Source organism: Mustela putorius, unplaced genomic scaffold (assembly GCF_011764305.1).
Source record: "Mustela putorius furo isolate JIRA1106 unplaced genomic scaffold, ASM1176430v1.1 tig00000695_pilon_pilon_pilon, whole genome shotgun sequence".
Taxonomy (NCBI): domain Eukaryota; kingdom Metazoa; phylum Chordata; class Mammalia; order Carnivora; family Mustelidae; genus Mustela; species Mustela putorius.
This window is the reverse complement of record NW_025421447.1, coordinates 8,548,833-8,569,658: the sequence shown is the minus strand read 5'-3', so window position 1 is coordinate 8,569,658 and position 20,826 is coordinate 8,548,833. Positions and strand designations below refer to the sequence as shown.

Sequence of the window (20,826 nt, the reverse complement as noted above, 5' to 3'; positions counted from 1 at the left end):
AGTGACAAGATCAGAGGCACTGACTGGGTTGGGGGCAGGAAGGAGCCTGCAGAGTGAGTAATCACGGTGGTTACGTAGATGGACACACACGCAGAAATTCAACAAACTATAACCTTAAGGTGTGTGCTCTTTATTGTATGTGTTTTGAAGGCTACAAAAAAATTTTTTTTTAATTTGCTCAAAATGCCATGAGGTCGTCAGGGAAGTGTAAAACTGCATTTTCTAGTTAAAGACACAGGGGAGCAGTTGCTTGCTTCATCCAAGGTCAGAAAACAGAAGAGCCCTATTCCAAACCCTTCCCATTAGCCACATGGCTGCTGACCACCGTCACCTCCACTCTGCCCTTGTGTGGGGGCCCCTGTTATGAGTTCTGCCCTCAAAGTCACAGTAAATGCAACTTCTTTACCAAGACTCCTTCAAAAAAAAAAAAAAAAGTACTCAGGAGCCCCTCATGTTTCATTTCCGGCCCCTTCAGTATCCTGGTTTATAGTCTCAGGGTGAAAATACATAGTTCAGGTTCTGAAATCACACCATCTCCATCAAATCCTGGTCAGCACTGACCAGCTCTGTGACCCTGGGAGGGTCCCTCAACCTCTCAGTGTCTCCTCTCTCGCTCACTGATCAAAGGAGGATAATTGTGTCAACTGTACAAGGTGGTCATGAGGATTGAAATGGCTACAAATACCAAGGTCCCAAAATGGCGCCCAGCACTTGGGAAGCACTACTGAGTGCGCAGCGTCGTGGGGATCACTAGGATTGTGACCATCATCCCAGTCTTCATCCTTTTCTGGTGATTCCGTGTAAATGCAGGGAGAGGTCAGGGCTCAGTCATCAAGGCACCAGGGGTGACCAATCAAACAGAAACTCATGAGTCAGGAGGAGTCACCCAGGAACCAGAAATTAGTCTAAACAGCGCTAGACAGCTGGCCCAGTTAGCGTTCCATCATTTGGTGACCAGGCCCCCGTGCCATTCCGTCACACCTCATCCGCAGGGACACCGCCTTCCTCTGCAACCATCTTCCTCAGGGCCGCCACTGTGCTGAGGATGGGCACGGCCAGGCCAACACGCAGGAACCGCTGGCTCTTAGAGGGGAAGACCAAGGTGACGCTCAAGAATCTGGAAAATAGGAAGGCGTCCACATCCTTAAAGGACGGCCATGAACTGCCAAAGCCATTGGCATTGGGGTCAAGTCCAACAGTTGGGCTGGTCTCCACTCCCCGGTTGGGTCACTGTACTTTAGGTATACTGTCACCAGGTGGCAGCAGAGAGTCAAATCGCCAAAGGGTCTCTGCTCAGTATCGTTTCCGTAGTTAGAAATAAAAGGTACCTGATTTAAGAATCACAGTACAGACCTGTGATCTCAAGGTTCTGTTTGTTAAATACATCACGGTGCGCACAAACGAACTTGGAAATTTAAGATGTAAAAGGGTCAGGCTTCCACTATGGCTCGACACTACTGATGATGTCCTTATTGAAATTCCCCTTGGTAACAGGACTCAGTCTGTCCCTTCTCCCCCCGCCCCCTCCACACATACTTTCTGGAATCTCTAGTTCTATGTGGTATTGTCCCCACCAGCACACAGGGGCTCCCTCCTCCAGCTCCTGCTTCTCCTCTCCTTCCTGCAACACTGGTCAGTTCACACAGCTCACAGCCACAGCTGGGGCTGGAACCCCGGGCAGTCTAGCCCCCGAGTCAGTGGTCCCAACCCCTGTCCTGTGCTGCACGAGGCCAAGAATCTTAGAAATGCCGCCATCTCAACACCAGCGCGGGACTCGGCAAACTTCCATGACACTGACAATGGCCAGATGCCTTAACGGCCTTAAGACCCAGGCTTCTGGAATGCCTGCCCCGAGTGCCTCTTACGCTTATAAAGCTGAGCCCACCATGCCTCTTACCAGACCTGACTACACTCCTCTTTTCTGTTTTTCTCCTCCCCTTCCACACCCGCTTCCCTTTTTTATTTGCTCCTTAAAGAAACCTTTTCCCTGAACCTTCACGAAAGGCAAAAAGGACGTGGAAACAAAGCCAGGAAAAGCAGGTGGCAACAGATTTTTTTTTTTGCAGATTTGCCCCTGGTTCTGCCCAGAGGCCCCGACTGGCCCATGCCTGCTTCTAAGTGACCCAGAGACGGAAGCCAGGCCATGGCGTGACAGACAAGCTGCAGATCATTCTTTTGGGGGCTCAGGAAGGGACACAGTAACCTTTCACTTGGTCACACCGGGCCACCGGACATCGCCAGCTTTCTAAGGCTGGTTTCTGCAGATGTGCTGGCTGAGATGCGCGAGAGACAGAACGGCAGGTGCCAGGCCAGAAGGTACCCAGGGAGGACGAAGGGCGGGAGTCAAGTTCGCCGCTTGTGATGGCCACGTACCTCGTCTGGCGTAGAGGGATGGGCAGTGACACACACAGGAAGGGGTCGAAGGTGTTGCTCTGTTTCAAGCAGTGGGGACAGGTCAAGGAAGATCTGTGAGGGCAAAAGATAAGAGTTTCATGGTGAACGGCACCCACTCAGTTCGGCAGAGCCTCAAACAGTTAAGTATAAAATTGCTGTGTGATCCAGCCATCCCCCTCCCAGATACATACCCAAAAAGAGTTGAAAACAGGGATTTCTACAAACGCTTGCCCACAGATTTCGGAGTAGCGCTAGTCACGAGAATCAAAGGGCGGACACAACCCAAATTCCCATCAGGGTAACCAGATAAATCCAGAAGCGGTAGAGCCACAGAGACAGAGAGCAGATCGGTGGCTGCCGGCAGGAGAGCAGAAGGCAGGGCTTAACAGGTACTGGGTTCTCTCTTGCAGTGATCAAAATGGTCAGGAACTAGACAGAGGTGCTGGTTGCACAATAATGTAATGTCCGTGCCATAAAACTCTATGCTTTACAATGGCTAACTTGGGGCGCCTGGGTGGCTCAGTTGGCTAAGCGACTGCCTTTAGTTCAGGTCACAATCCTGGAGTCCTGGGATCGAGTCCCACATCGGGCTCCCCACTCGGCAGGGAGTCTGCTTCCCCCACTGACCTCTCTCCTCTCATGCTCTCTTTCTTTCAAATAAATAAATAAAATCTTTAAAAATAATAATAATAAATAATAAAATGGCTAACTTTACGTCAGGTGACTTTGACCTCAATTTTTTAAAAAAGGTTGATTCCCGCATGGCAGTGGAAGGTGAGCGAAAACCCCTCGAGGCAGAATCAGCAAGCTGACCTGCACGCCGGAAGGGATGTTAGGCCCATGCCTTCTCCTGGTTCTCAGCCTCACTGGGCTCCAGAATCACAGAGGGAGCTTCTCTAAAAATGCAGATATCTCAGCCGGCCTCCCATAGAGGCTGTTCCAAGCAGGGGCGGGGGAGGGGAGCCTCCCCGGGCGATACCTGTGCTCAGCCAGGAGGCAGAACCACCGATGGGCGTCCACCATCCTCGCTGTACCAGTGAAGCAGCCAAGGCTGGAGAAAAGCAGCTAATATGGAAACAGCGTTCGCTGAGAACTGGGCATTCTTCTGACCGCTGTGCTTGTATCAACTCACTTTCTGCCCATAACCCCCAGTATTAGCCCCGTTTTGCAGACAAGAAGAGTGAGGCACAGAGAAGTTAAGCACCTCTCCCAAGGACCACACAGTTCTTAAGTGGCAAAGCCAGGCTCAGGTTCCGGAGTGCAAGCTCACCGCGGTCCCCCTCCAGTCCTTAGTATAAACAGATGAGGCATGGACCGATTCAGAGCAGGAAGACACAGTTGACTTATATCCTTTGAACTTTCACACTTAATACTCCCTTACTTAAGAGCATGAAACCCTGAGGTTCTCCGGTGCTGACAAAGGCGATCCTAAGCGAGCCGGGCAGAACCACTCAGCAACCCGGGGATGAGTTACCAACCATCCATGACTTTAGAAAACCGAGTATTAGACCTGAGTGTTTCATGTCCAATAACTTGCGGCTTCTGGTAAATTTCCCAATGGGAGAACCACGGTGATCTTTTGGTAAAAACAGTGCATCAGACACCGAGCTCCAGGCGCTAGGGGGACCTGATGCTTGTGGGGTCCCCTCTGCCACCCTGTTTCTCCTGATCCTTCTCTTCCTTCCCCCATAATGTACCTAGATAGAACACAGGCCTGGAAGACAGATTTTTGTTTTGGGGAAATTTCCAAATCCCTGTTTGCGTCCTTAAGCGAGCCAATAGAAAGGACTATTTTTTCTGACTTGTCTGTGTTTTAGAGCTGACTAATGCTAAGCTGGGCTGCATTTTTCCTGCAGTGTTGCACTGTATGAAATGGAGATAAGGTCTGTTTTTATACGGAGCCACAAACCTCTGTAAGGACCAAGGGACGTGTAACTGGTAAAAACATGGAACGGTCTAATTTTACACATAAAGAATGAAGAAAACATATGGGCTTTATAATAAATAAGCTATAGAAAGGGTGTGAAATACACCTGTCTTTCCGAGATGAGCCATGAGGACAGAGCGAGTGGGACAAACAGACAAGGCGCAGAGAAGACTCTGGACGTTCCGAAGCTTTGGCCATCCTCACATGTGGCCCGAGGAGTCCTTCTGTCCTTGCTATCCTGGCTGGACAGACGCAGTCCTGTCCTATTGTCCCCCAAGCTTGTTATGGGGGAAGGGGCAGAAACCCACCCCGCTGCCTGTGGATCTTACCCACCCGTCTCAGGGAGTCCTTCTCGTCAAACTGTTTCTGGTGCAATAACCAACCTTCCAGCCGCTACTGAGACCTAGAACCGTGCTTGTGTTCCCGCCGGGTACAGACGCCCAGACACAAGCCCGGGGCCTTGGTGACACACCTGTCAGCACTCTGACCTCTCTCCGCGGCCAGCCGAAACACCTCCCACCCCTTAGACGCACCTAGCACCACCTGCTCCCTGGACAGGGGACGTCTCTGCCAGCGCTCATGCCCCTGATAACACACGGGTCAGATGTCACCCCTCCCTCCAAGACCTGCACTGAGAAAACCTAGCAGGGATTGCTGCCTGTAATGGGGACCAGATCAGACGCTCTGTGGATAAAAGGCACAAATGACAGGGGCGCCTGGGTGGCTCAGTGGGTTAAGCCGCTGCCTTTGGCTCAGGTCATGATCTCAGGGTCCTGGGATCGAGTCCCGCATCGGGCTCTCTGCTCAGCGGGGAGCCTGCTTCCTTCTCTCTCTCTCTGCCTGCCTCTCAGTGTACTTGTAATTTCTCTCTGTCAAATAAATAAATAAAATCTTAAAAAAAAAAAAAAAGGCACAAATGACAAAGCAAGGAGCACACGACGGGTGATGCACGCGCGCGCACACACATACACACACGCCCTCTCATAGGCAAACCCCACCATAGCACCAATCCTTGCTTTTTAAACTCACAGGTGCTTTTAGGTTGTGGTACCAACCATATGAAATAACCAGTTATTTCTCCTCTAGTCCATAACCCAGTCCAGCACCCCGATCCCACTCCTCCTTCTCTCCTCCTGCAAAGTCAAAAACCCGACACCCTAAAAAGGGGAGCGGGGGGCAGGGGAGCGAGAACCTTCCTGAACAGGGATCTGTGAATTAACCCACAATATATCCTCCAGCTTCTGATTTCATCAAGAAGGGATGATACCACAGCGACTCTCCATCGCCGGCAAGCCCTCCGCAGCGGAGAGCCAGGCTCTGGCACCCAGAGCCAAGGCACCCCCGCTGGGAGGCACCTGCTTGGCTCGGAGCTGGCCCCACCCACCTCCCCAGAAAATCACTTCCCACAGCTCAAAAGCCCTCACTCAGACGGACATCCCTAACTCGATTTTTTTCTGTACTCCCCAAGATCCCGCTCAAAGTGGGTAATTTTCAGCTGTCACTGGTTCCTTTTTGGAAACTTGAATGCCTTGATTCTTACTCATCATCCTACAGGCACCTACCCAAACGGCGCTTGTCGCTTCCTCGGGAACCCTCCCGGCTCCCCCCACAGCAGTCGGAGACCATGCGGTATTGTGACTTATAATAAGAAATATGTATTTGGTCTTTGTCCCAGGTCCCGGCGCTGAAACCCTTGGAACCCTTGGAAAAGCTCCTAAAACCCTTGGAAAACCACTAGCATGATCTCCAAAATTGAAAATGATGCCACAACAGGCTTCAAAATCTGCAGCAGCTTCCCGTGCCCTTGAGGCGAAAACCCACACCTGCACCACCAGACCCCTGTCCACCCCTCCAGCCATACCTCTTGCCCCCTCCCTCCCTGGCAGCTACCTTGCCCTTTCTGTCCCCTGCTGTGCCGACGTCATTCCAACCCCAGGCCCTTGGCCTCGGCCGTTTTCTCTAACCGGATGACCCGGTCCCCAGATATGTGAATAGCTGACACCTCGTCACTCTGCTCTCGGCTCAAATGTCCCCCCCCTCTAAAACGAAGCCTCCCAGGCCACCTTATCTAAGGCTGGCTGCCTCCCCCACACTCCGAGCCATGTGTTATCACCATCGCGAGCCCCTGTGACGTGTGTGGTGTGTTACCGAACACCTGCTCCAGCAGAACGTGAGCTCCATGAGAATGGGGGCCACACCCTGTTCACAGCTCCCTTCTGGCGCTGAGAAGGGAAGTGGCCCATCGTAGGTGAAATGGTAAAGATTGAGGGTGTATTTGGAATTAAAGATCGAGACAAGCACGCCAGGGGTACCTGGCTGGTGTCTTGCTCTTGTGGGCATAGAGTGGTGCTCCTCACTTACCCAGGGGACCCAGCATAAGAGCAGACGCTGGAATACTTGAAAGAAGGGAGGAGAGGGAGCACGTGTGCACGGGAGCCAAGGGGGGCGAGAGAACGGGTGAGTCGAGAAATAAGCAAACTCACTGTACAAAGACACCAGTGAGCAGTACCGGGTGGCAATTCTTGGTGTCTCTGCACTGCAGTCTAACCTACCCTGGTCTTGGACTCCCTTTTCCCTCCTCCTAGACGATCTTTCTCCTCCTCTTTTTTTCTGTCTCATTTTTGTTTCTAGCAGCCCCTGCGCCGGGCACCTGCAGATAAGACGGACGCCCAGCACAGAGCTTTCCTGGCTAGCAACGGTCGGCCGCTCCAACACTGAGGCTCGCTCTGAGCATGCCACTGCAGGAAGGAAATGGGCTTTACTTCGTGTACAACAATAACACCTAGGCTCATTTAGAAGCATTTTTAATTAACAAATATGCTCAGCGACCAACGGTAGCGTGTCACCAAGGGGAGGCTCTCTGTAACGGATGGCTTCCCTGAAATCCTGATTACTGTGCTCATTCCCACATGTGAACAGCTTCCGTGCAGGCTGGAGACACTCCGACCTGTTCAATCCTAGCCATCCCTGAAGCCCATCAAAAGGCACACCTCCTCCAAGAAGCCCAGGGGGGTTTCTCTCCATAATGCCTCTTCCCTGCAGTCAGGGCTTTTACTAAACCATCACAGTACTTGGAAATATACTATCTTATCTCTGAACTTGGAAATACACTGCCTTATCTCAGGCTCTGAACTGTCACATATATGAAAGCCTGAAGAGAATGTTTCTGAATTCAGAGGCAGTGTAATTATCCTCCATGTTGCTGGGAAATCTTCAGCTTGAAAGAACTTGGCAAACTGGGCTCTCCGACTGCAGGAATGAATGAGAAAGGTCTCGCCAAAGGCTCAATGATTGCCTTGCCGGCTGGGGAAGCCCTGACCTCCACAGTCAGGTTCTAGAACCCCCTTCAGAGGGAGACGGAGGCCCAGGAGCCAGCGAGGCTAACCACCAGGGCCGACAGGAGGGAGAGGTTAATTGGGATCTGTAATGGGAGGAGAAGGGCGCTTAGGTCTCTTGTCTTGGGATCAACAGGAGACCAGTTGCGGGCATCCAAGTCCGGACGATCCGTTCCAAGCCCATCCCACTCTCCCCTAGATTCTTACCTATACTGCGCTTGAAAGTGACTCTGCACAAAGCTTGGGACTGGAGAAGGCTGAGCTGATGGTGACGGGAGGTTCTCGGGGCTTCTGCTGGCTTCAGGCTGAGGCTGCAGAGAGATGAGGGAAGGAAGCAAGATGAGACACGGCTCCCATCATTCTACCGCCTCCGGACCGCCCAGCCCTGGCCCTTCCGTTGACTCCGCCCCAATTCCATGGCTCCTTTGGTCTCTAGACCTCCCAAATCCCCTCCGACGGAGAAGGTGCTGAGGAAGCAGAGCAGAAGCGGAGGCGTGGGAATGCTCCCACACACGAGACCACCTCCGCCGTGACCTTGGTCTCACCTGTCCCTGTTCCCTTCCCCATCCTGCTGGGCCCCGCGTGTCTATACCTGCTGGACCCCATGTGTCTATACCTCCCATTTGCATCTTCTGGGCCCCAGGTGTCTATACCCCGTGTGTCTACACTGCTGGACCCCATGTATCTACACCTCCTGTCTGCATCTCCTTCCCGCTGGACCCTGCATGTCATGTCTACACCCTACGTATCTATATCTGATGGGCCCTGTGTCTACACCTCCTGTTCGCGTCTCCTTCCTGCTGGGACCCACATATCTACACCTCCCGTTCGTACCTCTCTCCTGCTGGGCCCCGTGTGTCTATACCTCATGTGTCTACACCTGCCGGACCTCGTGTGTCTACACCTCCCATTCACACAGCCTTCCTGCTGGACCCTGCGTGTCTACACCTCCTGTTTGTATCTCCTTCCTGCCGGGCCCTGTGTGTCTACACTGCCACTGCTCCAAACGTGCCCACACATCTCCCATCCTCCACCTGCTGACCCGCCCCACCCCCATCTCCCAGGAGCCAGTCTGCACGTGAGCATCGGAACACTAGGCTTTGCCTCTCAGAATCACGCATAAGCCTCCTTCACCCCACATCAGTCCTGCTGTGCCCCGCTTTGTATCCCCTTCTGTACTCCCTTTCTGGTGCTCCTGGAGCAAATTCACACACATGGGAGGCTTAAAGTGGCAGAACTGTATTCTCTCACGGTTCTGGGGACCAGACATCCAAAATCAGCATCCCCAGGCCACGAACGGGAATGAAGGGGCTCCGGGGAATGCGTCCCTCGGCTCTCCTGGCCTCTGGTGGCTGCAGGAATCCCACGGCCAGGGGCCACATCACCCCAGGCTTTATGGCCAGTACATTCAAAGGGCCAGGAGAGGAATGCACAGGAAGTGCATGCGGTAAGACATACCCATGTCTGAAACGTCATTTAAAATTCATCGAGAAGCAGTAAGATGAGGAAAAACGTAGATGGAGTGCGGCGTATACAGGTGGACAGAGACACGATAATACAATGTTAGTAAAACGTAAACTGTAGAGTCTTGGTGGTGGGTAGGAGGTATCCACTGTATCATTCATTCGCTTTTTCCATCATACGGAATTTTCCATAATGAAAGACTGGGGCAAAGACTCAGGATGGAACCTTCTTACTGGCCCCGTGGTTTTGTGAAGCTGTGTCTTAGCACACGGGATGTGCGAAGGGAAGCGGAAATTGGGACTGGGGGCGAGTCTGATGTCACACGGGGGTGGGGGTGGGGGGCTTCCGTGTCCTAAAGACGACTGCCCGGTTCAGTGAACAGCACAGCAGCAGGACTCAGATCCCGCTCTGGGCTCCGGCGGCCAGGGACCCAATCCCTCGGAAAGAACACACCTTGGGAACGCTGCCCAACCTCTGAGCCGGATGAGACTGTTACTTAACCCCTTGGCCCCATGACTTCCCGACTTCTATCAAGGGATGCTGAATAACAGTGCCCACCTCGGAGGGATGTCCTGGAACTGGAGGAGCTAACATATATGACACTTGGAACAGGGAGCACGGTCTGCGGTTGTGGAGACGTGGCAGGGAGTACCTGATGGCTTTTGAACCCACGGGGTAGCGACACGCATGGCGAGATGATTTACCCTGATGCCACGCATGGAGACGAGCGGCAGGTCCGGAGGGAGGACACAGCTTAGCAGGCTCCAGGGCCCGGGACACAATCGGGAGAGCAGGAGTCATGAGAATGGAAGCAGGGGATGGACTCCAGGTGCCCTGTGTCCGCAGCTCCTAAGTGAGCACTTGGTGGGGCAGCAAAGAGAGGGGGCAGGGACACGCAGGAGCAGCTCCAACGCCCCATCTGGTACCCCGGGAATGCCTGTCTTCCTTTAGTGGACGAGGGAAAATCGAAAGGAGAAGTGGGTCCAGGAAGGGCAAGCGGAGTTTGAGTGGAAGGGGACGGACCCCGGAGGCAGAGCGGACGCTGGGATGTGTGGCTGTGCAGGGCTGAGGCCCCTTGCTTGGTCACAGCAGCCCTTCTGGAACAGGGAGGTGAGGAAGCTCTTTAATCAGGGGTCCTGCCCTCCCATTGCAAGGGACAGGCACATGGCCTAAGTGAGACCAGTGAGACAGTCCTGCCCGGGAATCATGAGCAGAGGGACTGAAAGCCTGAAAACATGGCATCCAACAGTGGTGTCCACACCAGAATCCAGCAGCTCCTGCCACCGGGACCCTCACCCCCACTCCCAGAACTGTCTGGTTCTCGGCTCCCCTCGGAGCCTGCTGCACCTCCCGCCTCTTCCCAGTCAGGCAGCCAAAGACCTCACAGTGACACAAGTTACTTCTGCATCAAGGTGATAACGTGGGGGTCTGGGCGCTGCAGAGGGCAGGACCGCCTGGGAGGGCGTATGGAAGGAGAAAATCCCTAGCGAGGCTAGGATGCGAGATAGCAGGGTCATTTGAGAAGCACGGACAAGGACATCAGACCGGGCTGACTCCCCTCTGCCAGCCGAGCCACGCTGGGTGTCTCTGGGCGTCATTCTACATCCAAGGGGAACAGGAGTGGGGCGCCTGGGTGGCTCAGCCAGCAAAGTGTCTGCCTTCAGCGTGGGTCATGCTCCCGGGGTCCTGGGATGGAGCCCCACATTGGGCTTCCTGCTCAGCGGGGACCCTGCTTCTCCCTCTCCCTACTGCTTCCCCTGCTTGTGCTCTCTCCCTCTCTTGCTCTGTTAAATAAATAAATAAAATCTCTGTTAATAAAATAAATAAAAGGAACAGGAATGTTACACCCACCTCCCCAAGCCACCATGAAAATAAAAGAAGACTCTCTAGGGACGCCTGGGTGGCTCAGTGGGTTAAGCCTCTGCCTTCGGCTCAGGTCGTGATCTCAGGGTCCTGGGATCAAGCCCGCATCGGGCTCTCTGCTCAGTGGGGAGCCTGCTTCCCCTTCTCTCTGCCTGCCTCTCTGCCTACTTGTGATCTTTGTCTGTCAAATAAATAAAATTAAAAAAAAAAAAAATTCTGTGTCCCGCAAGGAACAGCGTATGTCAGTCATAAATGGTGGCTTCCTCGTCCTCTCCCCCAGCCCCCTACCGTTCTTGATTCTGTAAGAGCGGCAATTTCTGGAAAATTAATACCCCAAAAGATTGCCTATGTGAGACCATGTATAGGAAGGTAAAAATATGCCCTTTTTGCCGGATGAAAGCATTCGAGAACCCTGAAGAAAGTGGTCCTTATGTTTTCTATTCCCGTTTCACATACATCTAGCTATATGGCCTTTACATGTTTTGAAACAGAAATAACCTCAAAAAGAAAAAAAAAAATTGCTCGGTTACAGAGGACAGTGCCTTTCCTTCCTGGAAAGGGAAAATTAAGTTTCGTGCCGGGTCTGGCTCTGCCTTCAAGCGTCCCCAGCCGGGCCTCTGCAGGCGGCCCAGTTTTCCGAGAGCAGACACCAGGAGATGCTTCCGCCCCAGCTGGGGAAAAAGATCTTTTCCGGTCTCAGTCAGGTCAAGTGAAGACCCGGGCGGGCTCCTCTCTGGGGCCAACAGCCGCTGCCCCCATTCTTGCCCAGGACCTCAAGGCTTGGCCTGCGGAAGGAACAGAATGTAGCCGGTGTGGCCCAGAACCATGAACAAAGGGCAGAGGAGCCTGAACGCAGGCCGAGCCATCGGCAGGCCCAGGCTGAAGTCTGGATTGTGTTCCAAAGTATGACAGGAAGCCACTGGGGAAATTTAAGGAGAGCGACATGACCTTTTGTCCTTTCTCAAAAGATGGCCCTGGCTTCAGCATGGAGAACATCTAGCAGAAGGCCAACCATGGCTGCTTTTACTTCAGTCCTCAAGCTGGTAAAAAGAATCACTGGCAAGTCCGCTCATGTTAAAGAAACTCAAGGTCACCTTAAAGAAAGGCCTGCGGCTGGTGTACGGTGCTTGGGAGCGAACTTTCCAGAGCGTTCCAGTGAACGTTTCGCCACCCCTCCAGGGGACATTGGTTGTCAATCACAGCCGGGGGGTGCCCCCGGCATCCTGTGGGTAGAGGGATATTGCGGAGGCCACATTGCACAGGATCCAGATGTGGAATGTGCAGAATTTGAGAAACCCTTTTCTAGAGTCCCATTTCCCGGATGTGGACCCTGGCTCTCCCATGTACTTGCTGTGTGACTTGGGGCAAATTACTGAACCTCTAGGGGCGCCTGGGTGGCTCAGTGGGTTAAGCCTCTGCCTTCAGCTCAGGTCATAATCCCAGGGTCCTGGGATCGAGTCCCGCATCGGGCTCTCTGCTCAGCGGGGAGCCTGCTTCCCCCTTTCTCTACCTTCCTCTCTGCCTACTTGTGATCTCTCTCTGTCAAATAAATAAATAAAATCTTCAAAAAAAAAAAAATTACTGAACCTCTCTGTGATCCTCCCTCCCTGTAAGCCCAATACCTCTTCCTGCCCCCAGAGGCCAGCAGAGGAAGACTGAAAGGCAATTTGCAAAGCTGTCTAGCCTTCCTACTCTGCTTTGCAGGTAGGAAGCGCTGCTTGGCACAGCCAGGGAGGAGGAGGAGGGGAACACAGGACGAGAGGCTTTTCCTAGCCACCTGTCTGGTAAGGAAAGGGATTCAGCCCACCTATGAAACAGACTCAAGTTTGATTCTAATTCCCCCAAACAGAAGTTGGGTGACCTGGGGCAACTTCCCTGACCTAACTCTTCCTTAGCTATAAAACATGAGCTATCTTCGCAAACATTAGAGCAGGATGGCTACGTAACATAGTCACCACTCAAGAATTTAGTAGCTGTCTCTTATGAGTCAGTAGTGAAGTAAGTCACGGAAAGCAACAGAGGAGATGCGTGGCACACAGGCATTTTCAGTACACAGTATCTTTCTAAAAAAATACATCATTCTGATTTCAAAATGTGTTCACTGTAAGATTGTGGGATACACAGTGTGGCAGAAATGTATTTCTGCTTAGCATTCCTCTTTTTGGAGAAGGGACTCAGCCCAAAGACTATGTGAGCACTGGGGGCGCCTGGGTGGCTCAGTCAGTTACGTATCCAACTCTTGATTTCCCCTCAGGTCATGATCCCGGGGTCATGAGATTGAGCCCCGCACTGAGCCCCGCACTGAGCTCCACACTGGGCATGGAGAATGCTTAAGGTTCTCTCTCTCCTTCTACCCCTCCTCCTCACCCCCACTCATGAAAGCACATGCACACTCTCTCCCTCTCTCTCTCTAAAAAAAAGACTAAGTGAGCATTGTTGAGCCTCCTCTTGTCATCGTGTATGTGGAGCCAGTCTGAGAATGAAGCCAACAACAAACACAGAGCAGAAGACCTGGGGACATCATCTGAGTTCCTGGATCCAGCCTTACCTGAAGCTGCTACAAGCCTTGGCTTACATGTCATAAAAGCCAATACATGCCCTCTCCTTAAGTAGGATCAAGTCAAATCTCTGTCACCTGCAACTGAAAGGGTCTGAACAGGATAAACAGAAAAGCATTGTATTTAAAAGAAGAAAAAGCCCACAACCCAGAAACACGATCCCACAAACACCGTAACTTTTGAGTGTGTGGCCTTCCCAGGTTCCGTTGTGGTGATGTCTTTGCTTTGTTTCACTTATGTGTTTTAGGGGTAACCCGGAAGGCTTTTGTTAAAATAAGAAAATAGGCTTTCAAGATGGACCCCCTTGTACTTGGAACACTGGAACTTCTTGAGCTGTGTTGCTTTGGGAAGGTTACTCGACCTCTCTGATTCTTGGTTTACCCATATATACGATGGAGATAATAATCCTAGTAGCACTCCGTAACACCAAAAGTTACTCAGACCGTATATAACACTCCTAAGATGTGATCTGAGGAGGTGTGTACAATCTCTACTTTCCTTGAGCAATGGGTTCACCTGCTGTCCTGAGTGTAAGGGCTGTTGTTACAGGTCTGTCAAACTCTGAGCTTTTAATTACACTATATTATTTAAAAGAGGTCTATTCTTATTCGAGACATCTATGCTTCTCCCCTCCTTTTCTTAAACTTGCAACTGGTTGTTTTATTTTTTATTTTTTTAAGATTTTATTTATTTATTAGCAAGAGAGAGAGAGAACAAGCGGTGGGAGCAGCAAAGGGAGAGGGAGAAGCAGGCTCTCCACTGAGCAGGGAACCCCAGGCAGGACTTGATCCCAGGACCTTGGGATCATGTCCTGAGCCAAAGGTCAGACACAGGTGACCTGTGCCTGACTATTTACCAAAGCTTGTGTGACACCTCTTTAAATTACAGCCTATTATTCACAGATGTTGTTAAAATAACTTTGCTCACTCATGGGATAATGACTTCACTCGCTTTGACTTCCTTGAGAGATAAAAAGATAGCAGGAAAGCAGAACCCATTGTTGATCTTTATTTAGCGAAACCCATAGAGAACACAGCTGATATCAATTAACTGTGGTCTTACAAATGATGTAGTGCTTTCTTACTCCCAGAGATTTGGGGTTTCATCAAAATCTGGGAATGCTAAGTACACACATGTAATCAACCATCCTGTGTTTGGAGAGAAAAAAAAAAAAAAAAGACTGGAAGAGGTAAAATGGAACTATCTGAAATACTCATGGCTAGGGCGCCTGGGTGTCATGACTGGTTAAGTGAACAATTCTGGGCTTCAGCTCCAGTTGTGATCTCTGGGTTGTGAGATCGAGCCCCATGTCAGGCTCTGTGCTGAGCATGGAGTCAGCTTGACAGTCTCTCTCCCCCCTCCCTCTGCCCCTTCTGCATAAGCTCTCTGCTCTCTAAAAATAAATCTTAAAACAAGCAGAAGAATAAGAAAATAATGGTTAAAAAGAATGAAATGCTCATGGCCTCAGATGGCCATCTTAATGCTGGAATATAGACACAAAGGAGATTTTCAAACTTTAAAATGAAAGGAAAACCCTATTCACTAGACAGATCCCTGGAGGACAGAGGACCAGAAATCCTGCGGTGGGAGGAAATGTCACGCCTATAGCCTACAGAGCTAAGAGAAAGGAGCACGGAACAGCTTTGTGGACACAGGAGGCAGGATACACGGGAGCCTCGAAACACAACGCAGTGTTCCAAGAGTGACCCACCTTCTCGGCCCCCGGCCCCCGGGACGAGCCCTCCAAGTCCTCGTGCACCCGATCCAGCAACCAGAGCAGGAACTCCAGGGCGTCGTGCTGGCCATTGTCTTGGAACTGAGAGCCGTACTTGGACACGGCGTTCTGAGAGGAAAGTAGAGAGTCAAAGGGTCAGTGTGGCCCTGGGAACAGCCAAGTTTGCACCTGGAAGCACCAAGTCTACCAGGGGTCACCACTCAGCCCTGAGCGGGGCTGACAATGTGGAAACAGCATGGAATGAGAACAATGGGCCAAAGCCTGCCCTTGGAGGGCAGTGTCTGCAAATGCTCTCCAGGCGGTCCACAGAGAAGGCACCTGCTGATAACACGTCCTGTCCTTCGGAAACCCACAGGGTTGTCTTGGTTGACGATCTGGACACTCTTGTCCCTTCATGGCGAGGATGCCTGCTCCCCTTGGCCACCTCCATCAGTCTGTCCCTATCCCCTGGTTCTTAGCTCCCGCAGGTGGAAGCATCTGGCCCTACTCTCTCCCTCGGTGACTCATTCACTCCCGCGGCTTCGGCTCTCTGTTGGGAAAGACCGCGGGGCGGGTGCCCTAAACACCCCCTCTTTCTAGTGGGTGTGGAATCACACTTCTGTGGTTAGATCCCACGAGGGCTGAGCCAGCCCTTCACCCGTTCAGTCCATATTTACCCGGTGCCCACCACGTGCCAGATACTATTGTAGGGACGGGGTTACAACAGCGGAAACAAGGCACACGATAGATAGCCGCGGGGCTTTCATTCCCTCCAGCCCTCCTGTCAAACTGTGCCGCAACTTTGTCGTTTTCTACGCGAAGGCATATTCCGGGTTTTTTTTTTTTTTTTAAGGTTTATTTTAAAGGGTAACATATGGACATACTTAAAGAATTCAAGACATAAAAAAAGACCATCATGAAAAGTCTTCCCTCCACCCAGCTCCCCAGCTCTGGGAACCGGTCCCGGGGCGGGGGGCGGGGGGCGGGGGGGTGGTACTCCTAGCATTTTTCTCAAGCATCTTTCCAGGGGAAAAAAAATGTTTTTCAAATGCATGTGCAAGCAGGAGCATCTGAGAGTAAGCAAATCCCCTTGCCTGTGCGCGCGTGCACAAGCAGGTGCACACAGGCCACGGGGGTTGTTTGCCCCGCCCCCTTAGACCCCGCCTGCCATCAAGCCCCGCCCCATGCAAGGCTGTCCTTGGCTCCCTAGCCAGCTGTCTAAGCTCTGGGCCCAGATGATCCTCGCCAATGCCAACCAAATCAGACAGCTTGGTCTTTTTCCTTTCCCCTTCTTTAATCCTTCCACTGGGATTTAAAGGAAACTTTAGGATATGACAGAGCAAAATTCAAGATGGAATTAGCTGAAATACCAGTTGGGAGTCTTTCTTCTCGGTCTTCCTAGCTCAGGGTTCAGTGGAGGATCTAGTTTGGATTCCTTCTCCAGATTTCTTTGTCCCTTGACCCTCCAAGGAGGGCTGCCAGATTTCGCAAATAAAATTACAAGGGGCTCAGTTAAGTGTGAATTTCTGATAAGCAAATGATTGTGTTTAATAGAAGTATAGCCCATGCAGTTATTTGGGATATATTCACACTAAAATGGGACCCGTTGTTTAATTGAAATTCCAGTGTAACTGGGGCATTACCATCCCACTGTCCATCCTCAGTACCAGCATTGTCTGGGCAGGGAGCAGCCACCTCCAAGCCAAAATTTCCAAAAACCAGCTCTCCCTCTTAACATCAGTGTCCTCTCTCAGAGTCTCTCTCCAGCCCCTGTAGGTCAGTGCCAAGCAGTCTCGGTGACCCCTCAGCAGAAACCCATTCCCGCCAGAGTCCTAACTGCTGCAGACCCAGATGATGGCTCCTTCCAGGCTTGGGAAGCAGGCCCATCCCCCACCCTCACCCCCAAGCTGGGTGACTTCATACCTTGGCTCAAACCTCCCCTGACTCACCATCTAACAATTCACACTCCTCCCATCTGGCCCCAACCCCGTCTTTCACTATCCTCCCCCAGGTTGGAGAGCTCCGGCTAACTCAGCGACTTGGGTGCCCCAAACCTTGTTCTTCCCAATCCTATGGGTCTACACCTTGATGTTTTCTTCCTTCCACGTGAAACCCATTCCCCTCCCCCAAATCGTGTTAACCCTTCCAGACCTATGCTCTTCCTTGTAGCCTGGCAGGGAGGCCACGCAACCTTTCCAGAAAGAATGTAAGAATTTCAAGACAGACAAGCTGGGACCTTGGACATGTCCTTCTAGAGAGACAGGGTGATTCTGCTTTGGGGGATCTGGCATAAGGAAATGCGAGCTAGGAGCAAAGATACTGCTAAGTACTGAAGTCTCCTGGGGAAGACTTACGGCATACTCAGCGGGCCTTAAAAATGATGAAATAATGAGAAGAAAATCAATGAGCCTATCATTTTTTTCTTAAAGTGCAAAAATACCTATTTGAGGTTGTTTGGTATCTATCTATATATATATCCACAGCTAGAAAAGCCCAGAAATACATGGAAGTCTATTAAATGGTTATCACAGAAGGATGGGACCATAAGTGATTTTTTTTTTTTTTTTTTTGGTATGCTGCAATTTTTTTTTTTTTAAACAGTGAATTTTGTCCTTTGGCTTTTTTCTGATTAGAATGGTCTCTGGCAGGTATTTGTACAGAGTTTGGGCTTTTTCAAAATAACTTGACCTATTGATTCCTAACAGAAGACACACAAAGTCTATGAAAATGTCACCAGAGCTGTATTAAAGCAAAATCCTCACTCGGGGGAGATGGACGGAAGTATCTCATCCTTCTACCCCTCAACCTGACATAGCTCTAGCTGCGTGTGCGTTTCTCTCAACACTGATAATTTCTAACACGTCTCTTACAAAATCATTCCTAGTTATTTGCTATTTCCAGTGGTTTTTCATGAAGGAAATCTGATTTTCATACGTTCTACATGGTGATTACTTGTGATTTTCTATCTTGCTTCTGACCTCATTAGTGACCGCCGTAATGCCACAATAGGGATTTCTAGACCCATCTAGCAACTTCCCTTCTGATTTCAATCTTTTCTACTCCATTTCTATTTCGTGTCTTACTGTTTCATCCAGAACTTTCAAAGTATAAGAGCAATGAAGAAGACATCCTTGCCTGTAAAAGGCAATGCCTCTTGTATATCACGTGAGGCATACTGTGTGTCTAAAACTGTAGGTCTAAAAGTGATGGTTAAGTACGTAAGCTAAGATAAACTCCAGATGGCTGAAATCCTTAATACAGCCATGGGAAAAACTAGAAATACATAACACAGAACCTTTACCAAAAGGTATGACATAAATAAAATCTACAACTTCCAGGATTGGGATACGAAGGAGAGAGTTTGCGGAAAATATTTATGGCAAGCGTAAGGGTTAAGGAACTCAGAAACAAGTAAAAAGAGCGTTGAGACCCAGCAGAATGGACAGTCAACATGGACAGGAAAACCCAGGCGCAGTCTCACAACTAGTAAAACAGCATAAAAATCCTGTACCTCACTCTTAATCAAAGAAACAAATAAAAGTGAGATGCTATTTCTTTTTGTTCAGTAAGCTGAAACATAACATTAGCCTTTGTTCCCGGCACAGGAAAAAATGACCACCGTGTGACCCACCATAGAGCTGTTATCTAATGCTAACTATGGCAATCATATTGCAACAAACATATCAAATCAACTTGTTGTATACCTTAAACTTACACAATGTTGCATGGCAGGGATAGCTCGATTTTTTTTTTTAATGGGTGCACGGCACTGGACGTAAGTTAAACCTCAGCAACACTGATTAAAAAAAAACACATAGAACTAAAACAGTCATATCTTTGCTTTGATCACCTAAGTTCACATCAAGGGATCAAATTTAAGAAATGGCCAGAGCTGAGGACAATGATTTAAGTAGCAGGATTTCCAGTACAGTGTGATAATTAAAAATTAGACATTGTCAATTAGACACTGACTTGTACAGTCAAATGTCTCTGCAGGGAATGGTTCATGGATTGAAATATGACACAATCATTTAAAATTAAGTTTTACAGAATGTTGTAATGACCAGAAGAGAGACTTAGGATAATATTTACATGAAAAGAGCAGGATACAATACTGGAAATTTCCAACATGTAGATGTTCTGATACACATCGATGTTTATGAAGGCTATCTCTGAAGGGTCCAGTTCCAAATCACTTTTGACGTTTTTAGCACCTGCCAAGTTTCTATACCATGCACATATTTAATGAACATCATTAGAGAAGCCAAGTGTCATAGATAATACCATGGACAGGATCTGTTTTCAGGTGTTTATTCATGTGCTGTTGAAACAGAGAGGTCCTACTGTCCGTAGGCTGCGTGTCTGGGAGGTCAGGAAAGAGGACACTGCAAAGCCATCCCATATGCATGGCTGGGATTGGGGTAACTGAGTCCGGCATGCCAGGCACTTCTCTATTCCCCCCTTCCTTGGTCTGAAGCGATCAATCCCTCCTCAAGACCCAACTCTTGGACAGAACCTTCCACACTTGTCCCCAAATAATTCTCCAGACCCTCTACCCAGGGGAAGAGTCTCCCATTAATTAATTAATTTTTTAAAAGATTTTATTTATTTAATTGATAAAGAGGGAGAAAGCAAGTGGGGGTGGGGGGGTGGGAGAGGGAGAAGCAGACTCCCCATTGATCATCAGGGAGCCCCATGACGGGCTGGATGCCAGGACCCTGGGATTAGGACTTGAGCTGAAGGCAGGTGCTTAACCTCCTGAGCCCCCCGGGCACCCCTTCTGTTAATTTGTTTCATCTTGCATTCACGCTGCCCAGACCACAGAAGGCCCCTCAGCCCCACCTGCCCCGGGGTGATCGCAGTAATCAGTGACTGACAAGGCAGGCACATCCCCACGCTCCCCTGACCTTGCCTGACCTCTCCTTATGGTTACTTCTCTGGGGACATGCCCTCCCACGCCCCCCCCCCCATCAATCACCACCTCCTGTTGCAACTGCCTTCTGAGTGCCTTGTATTTTGATTCTCCAGCCCTTGTCACCAGCTCTGATCACCGGCCTATGGGATCACTGCATTAACACCACCTCTCCCGCTGGATGGGGAACTCCTAGAAAGCAGCCCCAGGAGGTTTTGCACTCAGGGCTTCTCGTGAATTCCTTGTTCCTGGGAGAGCTTCGGAACACTCCAGAAATGTTTGCTGGGTGAAGGGATGTTTCCTTATTATAAAACAAGAGGAGCCCACCTAGTCTGTAATCAGCGGGGTTTACTGAGAGCCCAGATGCTGTCCTCATCGGCTCCCTCCAGGCTCTGGCTACCCAAAAAGTCCCCGGAAACCTCAGATGACATCACCCATGTTAACAATTAACAACCAGACTAGCCTTCACTTCACCGGGGCTCTGAGGGAGCCTCCAGGCCCTGGGGATTAAAGTGCAGGGGTGAGATAGGAAATCCTGGTGAGTCACCCGAGAGAGTGTTTACTAATTTGGAAGATTTTTTTCAAGCTACTTCTGTCTCTCCCGTGGGGGCAGGACCTGGAGGAGAACAGGAGAAGTATACAAACATTACTTCCCTCCC

At 50.5% G+C, this 20,826-nt stretch overlaps 1 protein-coding gene across 2 annotated transcripts in view; it reads right to left on the bottom strand.

Annotated features, from left to right (window-relative positions):
- USP43 (ubiquitin specific peptidase 43) overlaps positions 1-20,826 on the bottom strand; it is a 51,404-nt gene that overhangs the window by 28,216 nt on the left and 2,362 nt on the right. For both annotated transcript variants that reach the window (XM_004760172.3, XM_013060280.2), the window contains exons 2-5: positions 15,253-15,384; positions 7,864-7,967; positions 2,374-2,466; positions 982-1,117 (exon numbers count right to left, since the gene is read on the bottom strand). In XM_004760172.3, coding sequence (XP_004760229.3) covers positions 982-1,117; positions 2,374-2,466; positions 7,864-7,967; positions 15,253-15,384 — 465 coding nt within the window. The remainder of the gene's footprint in view (positions 1-981; positions 1,118-2,373; positions 2,467-7,863; positions 7,968-15,252; positions 15,385-20,826) is intronic.